This window comes from Spermophilus citellus (genome assembly GCF_964194105.1).
Source record: "Spermophilus citellus genome assembly, chromosome: 10".
Taxonomy (NCBI): domain Eukaryota; kingdom Metazoa; phylum Chordata; class Mammalia; order Rodentia; family Sciuridae; genus Spermophilus; species Spermophilus citellus.
This window is the reverse complement of record NC_138197.1, coordinates 127,416,212-127,432,263: the sequence shown is the minus strand read 5'-3', so window position 1 is coordinate 127,432,263 and position 16,052 is coordinate 127,416,212. Positions and strand designations below refer to the sequence as shown.

The 16,052-nt window shown below is 60.4% G+C and overlaps 2 protein-coding genes across 4 annotated transcripts in view; both read left to right on the top strand.

Moving 5' to 3' along the window:
• Nucleotides 1-8,892, top strand: part of BAIAP2L2 (BAR/IMD domain containing adaptor protein 2 like 2) — a 28,072-nt gene extending 19,180 nt beyond the window's left edge. The window contains exons 8-14 of one of the 3 annotated variants that reach the window (XM_081311211.1): nucleotides 5,536-5,688; nucleotides 5,975-6,113; nucleotides 6,209-6,434; nucleotides 7,341-7,427; nucleotides 7,666-7,864; nucleotides 8,295-8,338; nucleotides 8,485-8,892. In XM_081311211.1, coding sequence (XP_081167337.1) covers nucleotides 5,536-5,688; nucleotides 5,975-6,113; nucleotides 6,209-6,434; nucleotides 7,341-7,427; nucleotides 7,666-7,864; nucleotides 8,295-8,338; nucleotides 8,485-8,560 — 924 coding nt within the window. In that variant the 3' untranslated portion in view covers nucleotides 8,561-8,892. The remainder of the gene's footprint in view (nucleotides 1-5,535; nucleotides 5,689-5,974; nucleotides 6,114-6,208; nucleotides 6,435-7,340; nucleotides 7,428-7,665; nucleotides 7,865-8,294; nucleotides 8,339-8,484) is intronic. The other 2 variants (XM_081311212.1, XM_081311213.1) reach the window with 2 other exon arrangements.
• A 2,040-nt stretch (nucleotides 8,893-10,932) lies between these two features.
• Nucleotides 10,933-15,085, top strand: SLC16A8 (solute carrier family 16 member 8; the record flags this gene model as incomplete). The annotated part of the gene is made up of 4 exons (XM_081310865.1): nucleotides 10,933-11,146; nucleotides 11,821-11,964; nucleotides 12,173-13,024; nucleotides 14,772-15,085. The coding sequence occupies 4 exons, from the start codon at nucleotides 10,933-10,935 to the stop codon at nucleotides 15,083-15,085; spliced, it is 1,524 nt and encodes a 507-aa protein (XP_081166991.1).
• Between the last annotated feature and the right edge of the window lie 967 nt (nucleotides 15,086-16,052).

The following is a 16,052-nucleotide window of genomic DNA, read 5'->3' as shown; positions in this document are numbered from 1 at the left end:
CCTTTTCTTCTGGTTAGTGTGGCTTAGGGCTAATCAACCTTGTTTATCATTTTAAAGAAACAACTCTTTGTTTCATTGATCCTTTGTATGGTTTTTTCATTCTCAAGTGCACTGATTTTGGCTCTGATCTTAATTATTTCCTTTCTTCTGCTGGTTTTGGAATTGGTTTGTTCTTCTTTTTCAAGGTACTTTATGTGCACCGATAGGTTGTTTATTTGGGATTTTTCCTATTTTCTTATGTAGGCTCTCATAGCCATAAACTTGCCTCTTAAAACTAACTTCCTAGTGTCCTAGGGATTCTGGTGTGTCAGGTCACTATTCTCATTTGAGTCTAAGAATTTTTAAATTTCTCCCCTGCTTTCTTCTATCACCCATTTATCATTCAAAAGTGTATTGTTCAATCTCCAGGTGTTTATATATTTTCTGTGAGTTTTTTTTTAAATTTTTAAATTTCATTCCATTATGATCTGATAAGATACAAGAAATCACAGCAACTTTCTGTACGTGCTAAGAGTTGCTTTGTGGCCTAAAGTAGGGTCTATTTTGGAGAATGTTCCAGGAGCTTCTGAGAAGAAAGTATATTCTGCTGTTAATGGAAGAAATATTCTATAGATGTCTGTTAAGTCCATTTGATTTATAATATTTTTCAGGTTCAAAGAGTCTTTACTGAGTTTGTGTCTGGGTGACCTGTCTAATGGTGCGAGAGGTGTATTAAAATTGCCAGAATTATGGTAGTGGATCTGTCTGAATCTTCAATTTGAGTAGTGTCACTTTTATGGAATTAGCTGCACCCACGTTTGGGGCGTAAATATTATTTTTATATCTTCTTGTTGACCTTCTTTGTCTTTTCTGATTAATTTTGGTGTGAAATCTGCTTTGTCAGATATGCGTGTAGCTACTTCTGCTTGTTTTCAGGATCCGTTTGCATGGGATGTCAATTTCCATCCTTTTGCTTTCAGCTGTGGCTTTCTTGGCCTGTGAGGTGTGTCTCTTGCAGACAACATTTAGTTAGACCTTTTTTAAAAAATCTGTTCTGCCAGCCTCTGTCATTTTTGGGAGGCAGGTACTGGGGCTTGAACTCAGGGGCACTCTACACTGAGCCACATCCCCAGCCCTGTTTTATATTTTATGTAGAGACAGGGTCTCACTTAGTTGCTTTTGCTGAGGCTGGCTTTGAACTCACGATCCTCCTGCCTCAGCCTCCGGAGCCACTGGAATTACAGGTGTGCACCCCTGTATCCGGCAGCCTAAGTCTTTGATGCTATTATAGAGAGATGTTTATTAATCCCTGCCATTTTGATTTATTTATATTGTTTAATTTGGTCTGTTTCTCATTTGCTGAGATAATTTTCAAATGATATTTGTTCATTTGTGCGCTCTGAGGTTTGTTTTTTATTTCTTCTGTGCGGAGTGTTTCTTAAGTAAGCTCTGTAGTGTAGGGTTAGAAGTCATGAATTCTTTTAGCTTCTGCTTATCGTGGAAGGTTTTGATTTCTTTTTCAATTCTGAAGGATAGCTTTGCTGATATAGCAATATGGGTTGACAGTATTTTCTTTTAGGACTTGGAACACATCTTTCCAAGCCCTTTGGCCCTTAGAGTTTGTACTGAAAAATCAGAAGTAATTCTGATTGGTTTGCCTTTAAATGTGACCTGATGTTTTTCTCTTGAGGCTTTTAAAATTCTCTCAGTACATCAGGCCTTTTACCTATAATGTGCTGTGGAGAGGTTCTCTTTCGGTCTTGTCTATTTGGGGTTCTGAATGATTCCTGACTCTGGTTGTCTATCTCATTCTCAAGGTTTGGACATTCTTCTGTATTATTTCCCTGAAGAGGTCATCGGCTCCATTCGCCCACCTCTCACAACCCTCTCACTCTGATACTGCCCTAGAGTTCCGTATGTTCTGATCACGGTTACTTATATGTTTAATACTCTGAATGTTCAGAGGATAGAATATTAATGACAAATGAAGAGCTCGTCTCCATTGAGGTGGCCAAAATAGTTGACAGGACCAGAGGTGGTTGCCGTCTATGCCCAACTCTGTTTCTTCGTGAGCACTGCACAGAGAGAGCAGCCAGGTGGGGGTGCGGACCCCTCCCCTTTTTGCGCTGCTCTCTGAGCTGCTGGTTGCCTGGCCTACAGGTGAAGCAGCCTGGAGTTACTCTCAGCTTCCCTTCCCCCGTGTGAGGTAGGATGGGATGGGAGGGCTGTCAGCTGGGGTTTGCCGACCGCATGGGTGCCCTCCCAGGGTGGAGCTGCTGCAGTTCCATGAGTGGAGTTCAGGCGGGTGGCACTGGAGTCTGACCAGGCCTCAGGGCTCTGCTGGTGGCATCTACTCGGGAGAGATGAGATCAACACCCCAGGGCCTGCAGGTCTGTGTTGGGAGTATGGCTCTCAGGAGCCTCCCTAGGAGTCTTCCTATGGGACAGTAGACCCCTCTGGTGCCCAGGAACAGAGACTTCCGGGGTGGATTCCCCCAGTGTGTTCACCCCACCTGTTCAGATCCTCGACCCCCTCAGCTGGTCACGTGAACCACCAAACGCAAAGGAGAAGTGAGTTGGCTCCCTTTGCTGTTCCCACTTGAATGCCCCGGGTACAATCCTCTCTGGGCCGGTTCCACTCTGTTCTGCCAGGTGCACCTGGGTTGCGGCAGGCACCTGGGGACAGAGTGGCGGTGTTGGCTCCACCTGCAGGCTCCACACAGCAGCTGCAGCGTGGCTGCCCGTGTGAAACACGCTGAACTTTCTGATCCCCAGTGCCCAGTGCAGCCCCTGGACCACCCGGGCTCAGGCTGCGTTTCTGCTCTGGGTGTCTCTGGACCAGATCGACCTGTCACTCTGTTCATAAGGCACAGTGGGAACAAGAGTTGCAGCATCAGTGCTTGGGCACAGTGAGGTGCCCTTCTCATTCATCCCAATAGTCCAGGTTTAGACGTTTAGACGGTGACTTGGCTCGGGTGTCCACAGCAGGTGAGGACACTGTCCTGGGATCGCACCTTTCAGTGCCCTTGACAGTGGCCTCCGAGCAAAACGTCTGCTCCTGGCCGCTGGAAAGGCGCCGATGAGCAGCTGCTGTTGCTGCGTCAGGATCCTTTCTTATCACTCAGAGGAACTTTTAAGTGTCGCTGAGCTGCATTTGGAGATGACTTGCTGTCAGTCCACGGGTATTGCTCCCTGTTTCCCTTCCCCCAGCGACCCGCGCTGAGGAGATGACCTGGGTTCAAAAGAGCTGGCGGTGACATTAGGCTCGAAAACGGAGGAAAAGCGCCAGACACAGAAGTAATTTTCATAGGGAGGGTGGGACGGCCCTGCAACCTGAGGGTCTGATGGAAAAGAGAGCCCGCACCCGGAGTCCCTTTATTTTTATAGGGGGACCCACAAGGGAGTCTCGAGGCAGGCGATGAGGCCCCACGGGTGTCCCGCGCGTGGCAGCGAAGGGGGAGTGGGCGATGCCAGGCCAGCGCCCAACTGGGGCTCCAGCAGGATGCTCACTCCTGGGCGGGCGGCTCCCACATTCCTAGTGGGTTTTGCCATATGGAAGAGTCCCCCGTGGCCAGGTGTCCCTGTGCTTCTGTCCAGAGTCAGGGTTTGCCCTGCTCAGCGGGCTCTTCCTCTCCGCATGAACCTGGAATTTGCCCCTGGCCTCGGCCGTCTAGGTCCACACAGAGGTCCTTCGAGTCCTTCCAGTCCGGCGACCTGCGGGGGGGGGGCAGCTGAGCGCTGTCCAGGTGGTGTCTGGGGGCTGTGGTCCCTCCCAGGACCCCCTGGTGCCCATGGTGTTTTCCCCAGATGCAGACAGAAACCCCTTTAAAATTCCATCTGCAGGATGGGCTGAGTGTGAGGCAATCTAGAAATGGTAGCGTGTGAGCTACGCCTTGTGAGCCTCCCTTTGCTTCCTGCCTCTGGGACAAGTGCAGCGAGGCCCCAGGCTTTGCCTTTGGCTATTTTACTAATTAAACACTGCAGGAGACGATGGGGTGTCCACTGAGCAACCAGGCCAGCCAATGGGACACTCAGAGCCTTCCTCATCGCTGCCTGGTGGTGCTGGGCTGGGTTCAAGGAAGGAATCATTGAAAAGTCTGGTCATAAAGGGGGCAGGATGGTGCACACCTGTAATCCCAGCAACTCGGAGGCTGAGACAGGAGGCGCTCAAGTTGGAGGCCAGCCTCAGCAACTTAGCAAGATCCTGCCTCAAAACAAAAAATTTAAAAAGGGTTAGGGATAGCTCAGCAGTAGAGTGCTTGCCTGGCAAGGGGAGGCCCTGGGCTCCATTGCCACCAAATCCCGAACACAGGAGAGTCAGGTCCACCTCATTCTCCTGCTTCCCCATCCCCCTCCCTCCCTCCCCTTTGTCTGACCCTGAACTCCTGTTCTCCCCCCCCTCCTGTGAGTGGGCCCACACATCAGAGAGAACCTTCAGCCTTTGCTTTCTGGGGCCTGGCTTATTTCACTTAGCGTGGTGGCCTCCCAGATGGGTCATCTCCGGATGTCATTCTTATGCGCATGATGACATATCAGCTGTGCCTCAGGTCTGTGCCAGCAGGTGGCATTGTTGACCTGTGCAAACAAGGTGTGGAGTCTTCCACCTCAGCCTTCAACTCAGCCTGGAGTAGCTCATGGCAGACTACAGTTCACAAAATGGAGTGGGCAATGTCGGGCACCCCTGGACACTGCTGCTGCAGTCACTCAGAGACAGCCCGACCTCCAGGCTGGTTGGCACAGAAGGGCAGGTCCCCAGCAAGCGGCTCACTCCCCTGGGACAGTTGGTTTCTCCCGGAGTCGCAAATCCCCAGGATGTTAAAGCATCTTAAAATACAGGAAATAAAAGTCATGATCAGACAAGCGGCAGTCTAACATTTACAGGGACTTTGTAGGTGTGGACTGTGCTCAGCTGCTGCGCTCCCTGTCCTTGAAAGTGTTCAACAGGAGCCGAGGCTGAGTGGGAGGTAGAAATGGTAGCCTGTGAGCTACAGGGACACACTGGAAACTGTTTGAGAGGCCTCTTTCAGAAAACCACTCAAAGTGGCTTAAATGAAAAGGGTTAGTTAATTAGAGAGATTTCAGATATAGCTTGATCCAGGTGCACAAAAGTATGCCATGGGAAATCCGCCACCATCTGATGCTTAGGTCTTAGCTTCCTGTACTGGCCCCACTCTACCTGGCATTGCCAGATTGTTCCAGGGAAGGTACTGGGCTGGGGTCTTCGGTCACAGCTTTGGGGAGGGAGCGTGCCTAAGCCCATCTCTTGTCATCAGGAGGATGGGGCCGCCTGGTGGCCAGGCCTGGGCTTCTCTGCTACCCATGAAGCTGCCGGCGGGACAAAGTTCACAGGCTGGGCCCGACAGGGGCAGCGCCTCAAGGAGGACTGGAGGGACCTCGACACAAGCGGGGGCGAGGGTGGGCAGTGAGCGGCCTGAGCGGCCCCCAGGGGTTCCCGGTTCCTCCCAGAGGGCATCGGCCATGCCGAGCTTCAGGGCCCGTCCAGGAGCCCCAGACTCCGGGGGCCGCCGGACGCGGCTGACCCGTGTCCTCCCGGCAGGCCCGGGGCATGCTGCAGAGCCGCGTGCTGCTGTGGAAGGAGCAGTCGGAGGCCAGCCGCAGCCCGTCGCGCGCCCACTCCCCGGGCCTGCTGGGCCCCGCGCTGGGGCCGCCCTACCCCGCGGGCCGCCTGACGCCCACCCGCCTGGACATGGTGAGGCCCTGGGCGCCCCCGCCACCCTTCGCGCCCCCGCCGCTCCCGGCGGGGCCCTGGGGCCTGCGGCCCGCAGCCTGGAGCCTGCGGCCCCCCAGGCTCCCGCCCTACGCCGCGCCCCTCGGGCCGCCCTTCCGCCCCGGCGCGGCCTCGGCGCCCCCGTGGTGGCCCGGCCGCCGGCCCCAGAACCCCTACGCCGACGTCTGGGACTGGGGGTGGGGGTGGGGGCTGGACTAGGGCGCGGCCGCCCCCGCCCGCCCCACCCGCCCTGCCCTCTCCCCCGCAGCCCCCCAGGCCTCTGGGAGAGTTCAGCTCCCCGCGCAGCCGGCACGGCTCCGGCTCCTACGGTCCTGAGCCCGCCGAGGCGAGGTCCGCGTCCCAGCTGGAGCCAGACCGCCGGTCCCTGCCCCGGACGCCGTCGGCCGGTGAGTACCCCGGGTTGGGCTGCAGCCGGAGGGATGGAGGGCAGACTCCTGGGAGGACTTCCCGCTCATGCTCCGCTGCGCTCTCCTCCCCGCAGCCTCGCTCTACACCAGCAGCTCCCAGCGCTCGCGCTCCAACTCTTTCGGCGAGCGCCCGGGAGGCGGCGGCAGCAGCGGGGGCGCCAAGAGAGTCCGCGCCCTGGTCTCCCACTCCGAGGGCGCCAACCACACGCTGCTGCGCTTCTCGGCCGGCGACGTGGTGGAGGTGCTAGTGCCCGAGGCCCAGAACGGCTGGCTCTACGGCAAGCTGGAGGGCTCCTCCGCGTGAGTGGGAGCAGGGGGCAGCGTGCAGGGCGGGGGGCCTGGGGGAGAGCTGGGTTGGTCGCCAGAAAGGGAGTGTGGAGGGACCCGGTGTCCGCAGGAGAAAAGGGGAAGTTGGGGGCCTGCTGGACCAGGCAGTGCGGCCCAAGGGACTTTGTGGCAGGACAAACTAGCGATGCCCACTCCCACCATGGAGGAGGAGCAGGGCCTGAGTGAGTGGACAGGTGCTCTGGTGGCCGCTGTGGCCCCAGTCCATGGGAAGATGAGTGGGGCTGGGGATGGCCACAGGCAGACGGAGGGCTGGAGGGCTGGGTGGGGGGGCAGTGGGTGGCAGAGGGGTGGGGGACTGCTGGGTGGGTGGGGGACCTGGGCCAGCGGGTGCTCTGGTGAATGCTCAGTAGGCGGCCAGTGGGAGGCCGTCCAGGTGGATTGTGGGTCTTTGGCCCAAGATGTGAGTGAAGTGCAAGGTCGGAGCTGGGCAGGTGATGGGGACCGGGAGCAGAAGGGGTCAGAGGCCTGAGAGTGTGGGTAGAGGCCGCCCTCCAGTGCCCGCAGCCGCCCCGTGGGAGCGGCCTGCCCGGGCCTGACACTCCCCTGCTGGCCCAGGGCTGCTCCCTCTGTGGGAAGGTGACAGGAGGGGTCATCTTAGGCACATCCCTGAAAACAGGCGGAGGCTAGCCAATGGCTGTGTCTGTGCCTGGGGGCCTCAAGGCCCGGGGACATGCTGTGATTGGCTCCTGGGGACATTTCCCGGGTGTTCTGAAGAGTGATCAGGCCGGGATCTGCCACCGTGTCCCTCCTGCCGGCCCAGCTGCTCTAGAGGGGCGCCCAGGTGGGGGTGGTCGGCGCTGGGGGGCAGCCGTCCCGGGTCCTCGGGGCCTGCTCAGGGCCCTGGCCTCTGCCCTGCAGGAGCGGCTGGTTCCCCGAGGCCTACGTGAAGCCTTTGGAGCCGGTGCCCGGGAGCCCCGTGAACCCCGCCAACGAGCTACCTTCCAGGTACCTTCCTGGGGTGGGCCTGTGGCCGCGGCAAGGGGAGGCAGAGCGCCACACCCTGGGCACATGGAAGGTCATTGTGTCCATCCCCCTGCCTCCCTGCAGGCGCTTCCTCGCGCTGACTCCCTCTCACCCAGGTCCAGAGAAGGAAGCTGGAGGATGCTCAGGGGACCAGCAGATGGGGTGGGGACACCAGGGACGACCCCTGAACCCCGTCTCTCCCTCCTTTCTCTGGACTCAGGTCCTACCCGCTCCGGGGCACCCACAGCCTTGATGACCTCCTGGACCGGCCAGGCAACCCCGCAGCGTCCTCCGAGTACTGGGACGGCCAATCTCGACCCCGCACCCCAAGCGGGGCCCCAAGCCGCGTCCCTAGCCCTGCGCCTGCACCCTTGCCTGGCAGCCGCCGAAGCAGCATGGGGGGTGTCAATGACGTCAAGGTAAGTCCCCAGCCGTCCTCAGCCCTGGGCAAGGAGGCGGGTCAGAGAAGCCTTCCTGTGCTGCCTGGCAGGGCCCCCATCTGTCCCCAGGCTGCCCCTCAGTGCTGGGAGGGAGGGACAGGGTCCTGAGCCTCAGGGAAGGAGGGGACAGGTGTCTCAGGGATGCAGCCTGGCGTCCTGGGGTGGAGGACACTGACAAAGTGCCCCTCTCCTGCCCAGGACAGAAAGGCCGGGTCCTGGGGCCACCGCAGGCAGGTGAGGAGGGAGGGGACTTTCCAGGGGAGGGACAGCATGTCCCAGGAGATGGCACCTGCGTGCCCAGGGCTCTCACAATGCCGGTCTCCTCTCCCCAAGTCTGGTCTCTGAGTCCAGGCCTTGGCCTGCTGGGGTGCCCAGGGCTGGCCTGACCCTCCTCCTCCCTCCCCCACAGAAACTGATGTCCTGGGAGCAGCACCCTCCAGAGCTCTTCCCCCGGTGAGTCCCGCCATCGGGGCTAGAGGGCAAGTTGGGGTGAGGGGTGATGGGGTGACCAGGATGGCCCGGAGGTGGAGCTGGGCACGCTCCCTGGCCCCGTGTAGCCGGGAGCCTGGACCCTCATGGTAGCCTCTCCCTCCACACAGGGGCACAAACCCCTTTGCCACCGTGAAGCTGCGTCCCACTGTCACCAATGACCGCTCGGCACCCATCATCCGCTGAGGGGCGCGAGGTGGCCTGCGCACCTGCGTGGAGCTGTGTGGTGGCGGTGGTGGCAGCAGCAGCCCCCGCAGATCCCAGATGCTGGAGCCCTGACCCCGCGGGGCCTTCCCCACCCGCCCCTCAGCCAGAGGGCTCAGGACAGCCGCCTGTGGTCTGGGCCGACACAGCACAGCAGGGGACTGGGGGACAGAGCAGCCTCTTCCCTCAGGGGCCGAGAACTCCCCCAGGGCAGCCTCCTGACCCCAGCCCTGCCCCCACTCTCCCCGTGGGGAGGAGACCCCTGCCCCCCACGTGTCCCCTTTCACTTTTGTAAAGGATGAAAATAAAGGCAGTGGGTGTGGCCCAGGTGTGGTGTGTCTGACTCAGGGACAGGCCGGGAGCTGGGGAGGGAGGACGGAGTCCATGGCGGTTCCTGGGAGGCCCTCACTCCTGGCTCTCCCTCCCCTCACTTGAGCATCGCTCTAGGGCTGCCCTCGCCCTCAGATCCAGCCCCCGTGTCCACTCCAGAAACCCAAGAAGGAGTGGGGGAGGTGGCAGTGGCCCAAGTCGGGGACCACCGCCTCCCAGCCGCCTGGACACAGCGGCCTTTGTCCCAGCCTCCCACCCCCACGTTCCCAGGCCGGATTAGCCTTATCCAGGGGAGCCGGGAGCCCTCCTGGAATGTGGCCCGGGACTGTGGGGCAGCCAAGGGGCTGAGGTGACAGGGCTGCGGGTCTCTCCAGGACAGGCTGTGCCCCCAGAACCAGGTCCCCTGGGCAGGCTCTGTGTGACTTCCACCTGATGCCCCAAAGGTAGAAGGGGTGTCCTTGTCCGTCTTTGGGCTGGGACAGGTCACCCCACCGTGGAGGCCCACCTGGCCCTGTGTTCCTGTCCCTCTCTGCTCCGTCCCCATCCTGGGCAAAAGCCTCTTAGTGCAAGGCTGGGCGGGGGCGGGGTGGGGGACTCTCTAAGCCCCTGGCGGGGGAGGGAGTCCGCAGGAGAGCTCTGGCCACTGCACCAGGAGCGCCGGGCAGAGGGGGTCCGCAAGACCCATCCAGAAGCTTCCCTGCAGGCCTCGGGAGATGTGAGGCAGGCACCCCAACTCGGGCTTGGTGAGTGTGGGTGAGGCCTGCCAGGACTCTTTGGTCCCTGTCCTCGCAGCTATGGTGAAAGGGGACAGGTAAAGGGGACAGGTAAAGCCAAGTCCTGGGGCTGGTGGAGGGCAGAGTCACAGACCCCCTGGGGAGGGGGCCTGTCTTGCTAATGCCAGGAGGGAGGGCACAGGCACCCAGAGCCGCAGGAGAGAAGGAGGCTGTGCCGGGAGCCCTGGGCTCCTGCTGCCCTCTGGGCTGGTCCACCCTCCTCCTCGGTCACAGGGCACACGGGGTTGTGAAGAGACCCCCAGCTGGAGCTCCAGGGGCTCTGAGCTCTGGAGCCGTCATCCATGGATGGAGGGTGGATGGGGAGCTGGGCTGCCGGGGTTGGAGGCAGGTCTACCTCCGGTGCCTCTCAAAGGTCCCCACTGGGCCGAGCACGGTGACACACGCCTGTAATCCCAGGGCTCGGGAAGCTGAGGCAGGAGGATTGAAAGATCAAAGCCAACCTCAGCAACTTAGTAAGACCCTGTCTCTGAAAGGGCTGGGGATGTGGTTAAGTGCCCCTGGGTTGGCACTTAACCAACCAGAGCCTTTTGTAAAGGTTCAGAGCTTGGCACACACAAAAAATATAAATAAATAAAATCTCTCTGTCCAGTGGGAGCCAGCGCCCCTTCCCTGACCCCGAGGTTTCCAGCTGGCCCAGGAGCCATCATACAGGTGGGAAAACAGACCCAGTGAGGACAAGGGACCTGCCCAAGTCACAGAACAAACAGGCCTGGGCTGGACCTCAGCACCCGCTTCTGAGACAAGGCTGAGGTCTGTGGTCACAGGTTCCCTGTAACGTTCTGGTGACAACAGTCATTCCTGATCATGGAGAAAAATTAACATCCCATAAGCCACAGAGAAAGGACGACCCGCTCAGGCCCTCTCTACCGCTGACATCCGTCCCACTGAGTGTTCCTTGTGTCCAGAGACTGCCACATGTACTCACTGGGGACACTGGCAGTTCCAAGCACCCCCTGGGCACCTGCTGGCTGCCAGCCTCTCACCTCCTTCTCCTGTGTCACCAGGTCCTGAGGGGAGAGGTGCCCTCCCGGAGTCTTCCTGAAGCCAAGCCTCAGGTAACCAGTAACCTCGCTGCCCTTGCAGGAGGGGCAGGGCGCTTCCCCCTGGGTCCCTCCTGCTGCGGGGCTCTCCAGGGTCCCCTCCGCCTCGGTCTCCTCTTTGAGCCCTCCATCCCCCTGCGGTGCGCTACAGCCTCACTTGCTCTCTCTTTTCCCAGCAGCAGCGGTGGTGATGGGCGCCGGCGGCCCCAGGCCAGGTGTGGGCCCCCCAGACGGCGGCTGGGGCTGGGTGGTGCTGGTCGCCTGCTTCGTGGTCACGGGCTTTGCTTATGGCTTTCCCAAGGCCGTGAGCGTCTTCTTCCGCGAGCTCATGCGCGACTTTGGCGCTGGCTACAGCGACACGGCCTGGGTGTCCTCCATCATGCTGGCCATGCTCTACGGAACCGGTCAGCGCCCCTCCCAGGGCCTCCACTCCCCAGGGGCCCAGGACTGGAGGGTTGGGTCCGGAACCAGCAGACACTAGACCCCTGAAACATCCCTAACCCCCTCCTTCCTGCGGAAACCTTGCACCAGAGGGAGGGAAGGGGACAGGAAAGGGACAGCAGGCCCGGTTGACCTGGCCAGCTCAGTCAGCTGCAGGGTGGAATGGGGACATTTCTGCCAACCGACATGCACCCACTGTTCCTCCCCGGCTAGGCGAGCCCTCTACGCGGCCCCAGCCCACCCACCTGTGTTACTATGGAAACGGAGGTGGCAGGAAGCATCTTGTCCCTGTTATCCCAACCACCTGTGTGTGGGGGAGGGCGACTGGGGAGGAAGGCAGCCGGTGGGATTCCAGGCTGTCAGTGGGGACTTGGAGTTGTGAAGATGAAAAGCCAGAGAAGCCACCCTTTCTGCCTTGGGTTCTGGGTTCTCAAGAGCCATGAGGGATGGCAGCTCTGGTTCAGGACAGAGCCTTTCCCCACCGCCCCCTCCGCCTGTCCTCCGGGCCTGTGTGACCTGGCCAGACACTGCCCTCTCTGAGTCTCTGGACGGCTGCGACTTTATCCCTTCCAGGCTGGGAGTTTCCTAGCCTGGCTGATGTCCCCTGGCCTCGCTGGTGAACCTGCCCTGCCCACAGGCCCCGTGTCCAGCATTCTTGTGACTCGCTTTGGCTGTCGCCCGGTGATGCTGGCGGGTGGGCTTCTGGCCTCAGCGGGCATGATCTTGGCTTCCTTCGCCACCCGCCTGCTGGAGCTGTACCTGACGGCCGGGGTGCTCACAGGTGAGGGGCACTGCTCTTCTCCCCCGCCCGGTGGGGGTGCGGGTCGGGAGTCCTTCCTGTCAGACAGTCCCTCCTGTCCTTAATTTCCCCACAAAGTGCCCTGGCTCAGTTCCCCAGGGGTTTGCCCTTCCCGTCGGCCCGACCTCTCACTCCAGCCGGCGGGGCGGGGTGCCCTGGGGAGCCGCGCCCAGCGCCACCTCGCCCGCAGGCCTGGGCCTGGCCCTCAACTTCCAGCCGTCGCTCATCATGCTGGGGCTGTACTTCGAGCGGCGGCGGCCTCTGGCCAACGGGCTGGCGGCGGCAGGCAGCCCGGTGTTCCTGTCTGCATTGTCGCCGCTCGGCCAGCTGCTGCTCGAGCTCTTCGGCTGGCGCGGCGGCTTCCTGCTGTTCGGCGGCCTCCTGCTGCACTGCTGCGCCTGTGGAGCAGTCATGCGGCCCCCGCCCGGGCCTGGGCCCCGGCCCCGGCCACGTGCGGACCGCGAGGAGGACTGCGCGGGGGACGCCCCCAGAGAGGCGGAGGCGGATGCCGAGGGCACGAGGCTGCGGTTGCGCGAGGCGCCCCCTGGCGGCCGGGCCCGCCGGCGCCTGCTGGACGTGGCCGTCTGCACGGATCGTGCTTTCATCGTGTACGTGATCACCAAGTTCCTGATGGCGCTCGGGCTCTTCGTGCCTGCCATTCTGCTGGTGAACTACGCTAAAGACGCGGGTGTGCCTGACACCGAGGCCGCGTTCCTGCTGTCCATTGTGGGCTTTGTGGACATTGTGGCGCGGCCAGCGTGCGGAGCCCTCGCGGGTCTGGCGCGCCTGAGGCCACACGTCCCCTACCTCTTCAGCCTGGCCCTACTGGCCAACGGGATTACCGATCTGAGCAGTGCGCGCGCGCGCTCCTACGGCACCCTTGTCGCCTTCTGCATTGCCTTTGGCCTCTCCTATGGCATGGTGGGTGCGCTGCAGTTCGAGGTGCTTATGGCAGCTGTGGGTGCGCCCCGCTTCCCCAGCGCGCTGGGCCTGGTGCTGCTCGTGGAGGCCGTGGCTGTGCTCATCGGACCGCCTTCTGCAGGTGCCCCCCGCAGGAGGAGGGGATGGCAAGGCTTAGTGCCACTTAGTCCCTGGGAAGCTCTCTCCCTGTCCCAAATGGAACTTTGGGGATGAGGGGAAGGGACCAATGACAAAGGCAGCTGGTGGGTGGACTCCCCTTGTGGCCAACCCCTCCCCCAAGCAGGAACCAGCTGTGAGTGGAGAAGGAAAAGCCAGGGAGGAGCCAGGAAGAAGCCAACCTGATAAGGCCCCCCAGCCACGGCAAGCAGGGGTGCAAAGGCCCGGGAAGCGAGGGTGCTTATTCTCATTTTGCAGATGGGAAAACTGAGGCACTGAGGGCCAGGACAAGTTGCAGTCCCAGAGTTAGAGCCATAACCCGCCCATGCTCACTGTCCACCCCTTGAAAACAGTGTCTGAATGGCTTAGTTCCTGGGCCTGTAAGGGGGACAGCTACGATGTCTTTGGGAACCAGTCTCAGGGACAGTGTGAGGGTTCTTAGAGGGCAGCCGGCAGGAGGAGAGGCACCTGCGCCTTCCACTGTGCAGGCTGCTTGCAGGGCGATCTCCGTCCATCACCTGCCTTGGGCAGTCACCATGATGATGGCCAGGGGTGGTGTCCTGTAGAGCCCCCTGGGGTGGGCACAGCATGAGCAGGTGCAGGGTTTGCCTTGGACCTTAGGAGTGAGGCAGGACTAAGACTGGAGAGACAGGAGTCGGGGTCATGTGTCTTCCTGGGTTGCCAGAACAGCAGGAAGGTGAGCAGGATGGGGTAGTGACAGGGATGGAGGAGGCCACTTGTGCTGGGGCCCCGGCTGCAGCTGAGTTGGGGGGAGCTGCCCATCTTCCCTCCAGGATGGGACTAGCATTGCCCTCATCAAGCTTTATTAACCTGCCGGACCCAGTGGCACTCATGGGCATCCTAAACCCAGCCCCCAGAGGCTTAGGAGCTCACCTGCCATTTCTTGTCCCTGGAGTGGTTCTAATGACCAGAGAATGCATCTCTACAGGGCTGAGTTTGGGAGGGGTGGGCTGCCTAGCTGGGCAGGGACCAGGATGTTTGGAGGAAGGCTGCTCAGAGGAGCTTAGGTGGGGAAGCTGGCCTGGGGGATACCAGGGAACTTCCTGAAGGTCACAGACTTGATTGGTCAGCCACAAGAATGCTCCAGAGAGAGGGTGGGGCCCCCAGAGGAACCACAATTTAGGGGATAAATACTTGCAGTTAGAAAAATTTTCAGGTGCCAGCATCTGTGAGGTCCTGCCTGATTCAATCCCCAGTGTGCACACATGCACACATGAGCGTGCGCACAAGCACACGCGCACACACGCACCAGGGCAGAGGCTGAAGCCTGCTCAGTTGGGTGCTCGAGGCCCAGGGAGGGCAGGAGGCTGGAGGAGGATGAACCATGTCCCTGAAGACCAGGGGTGTATGTAGAAAGAACAAGAGCTGGAGTCCCAGGAGAAAGGGTTAAACCAGGGCCCCTCCCCACTGCCACCTGGGCAAGTCACAGGACACTTGTATCTGGACACATGCAGTACCTTCTATACTCTATAGCTGCCTCACCCCGAGTCCCACATTGCTTAAGAGGCCCAGGGAGAGGGAGTGACATTTCTAAAGTCTCAAGGGGCAGAACCTGTGTGGGGCTTGGTGTCTGTAGAATAGGATAAAGACAGGGGCATGTGACAGTCACCAATGAGCCCTACCACATCAGCAGCGCTGCCTTTCACTGAGGGCGACCCGCCCAGGCCCTGACCTCCTGTCCCCACCCCCAGGCCGCCTGGTGGACGCACTCAAGAACTACGAGATCATCTTCTACCTGGCTGGCTCAGAGGTGGCCCTGGCGGGGGTCTTCATGGCTGTCGCCACCTACTGCTGCCTGCGCCGCTCTCGGGACACCTCACCTGGCCCCACCACTGGTGGGTCCAGTGACACTGAGGACGCTGAGGCGGAGGGGGAACCTGAGTCCCTGCCTTCCGGCACCCAGGAGCCCCGCAGCCTCGAGAGCCTGGAGGTGCCCAGCCCCCGGGCTGGGTCTGTGGGACAGGAGCTGGAGGCAGACCCAGGGCGGAGCCGGGAGTCTGTGTAGCACTGGGCGCTGACTCCAGGCTTGGGAACGCGGCTTGACCTCCTCTCAAAGAGGGCCTGGTCAGGGTGGTCCCTCCAGGAGGCAAGTTTGGGCTGCAGTTGATCCCTTGGGTATCCCAGGAATGTCCTTCCCGCTGCCGGCCTCTGTCCCCTCGCCAGTGAAGCCGTGTGGACTGACAAGAACTCACATTGATAAAGCTCAGCTGAAGCACGAGTTCTGTGCCTGCACCTCCATCTGGGGTCTGGTCACCACCAAGTTGGGGGAAGGGTGGGGGTGCTGAGGGGTCTCCCCAGGGGCCCTGGCTGCTGGAGTTGGGCAGTGCCAAAGACAGATGGAGGGCCAGGGAGACGTCCCAGGCCGGGACCCGGCTGTGGCCGAGCTGTGCACTGAAGCCCATGGGCTGCCGTCTACCTGCCTCTCCCTGTCCAGGTGGCCAGGTGTTGGCAGCACCTTAGGCTTGAGGGTGGGTGTTGCTCACAGATGGGGTCAGAGTAGCCTGAGAGAAAGAAGGTCCCAGGGTCAGCGTGGGCATTGGAAGCTGTGCTGCGGCCTGGGCCACCTCCTCACAGAGCTGAGGACAAACAGGAGAGCATGGGGCCCTATTGTCCTCTGCAAGGGGTGCACGTCCCCTCACGTCCTGAAGGCACCCTTCCTCTTGAGAACTCACCTGTCCCCGAGGCTATTGATCTGGACGGTGCTCCTGAGGACACCTGTGGCCTGTGGACAACCTGGTCACTGTCCTTGGCATCTATCTGCTTCCTCAGGAGTTTCAGTGCCGTCTTCCCTCCTGCATTTGTCCCATGTGCAGGGACCTTGTCCTGCCAGCACAGCCAGCCATGGTGGCCCTTCCTACAGGTGCCTGGCTGACCCATCCTTTATACCTGTCGTCCCCCCAGGCCACCAGAGCAACACTGCACTTAACGCCCCCGAGGGCTGACCTGGGGTCAAGCACCTTTCCAAATGTCAA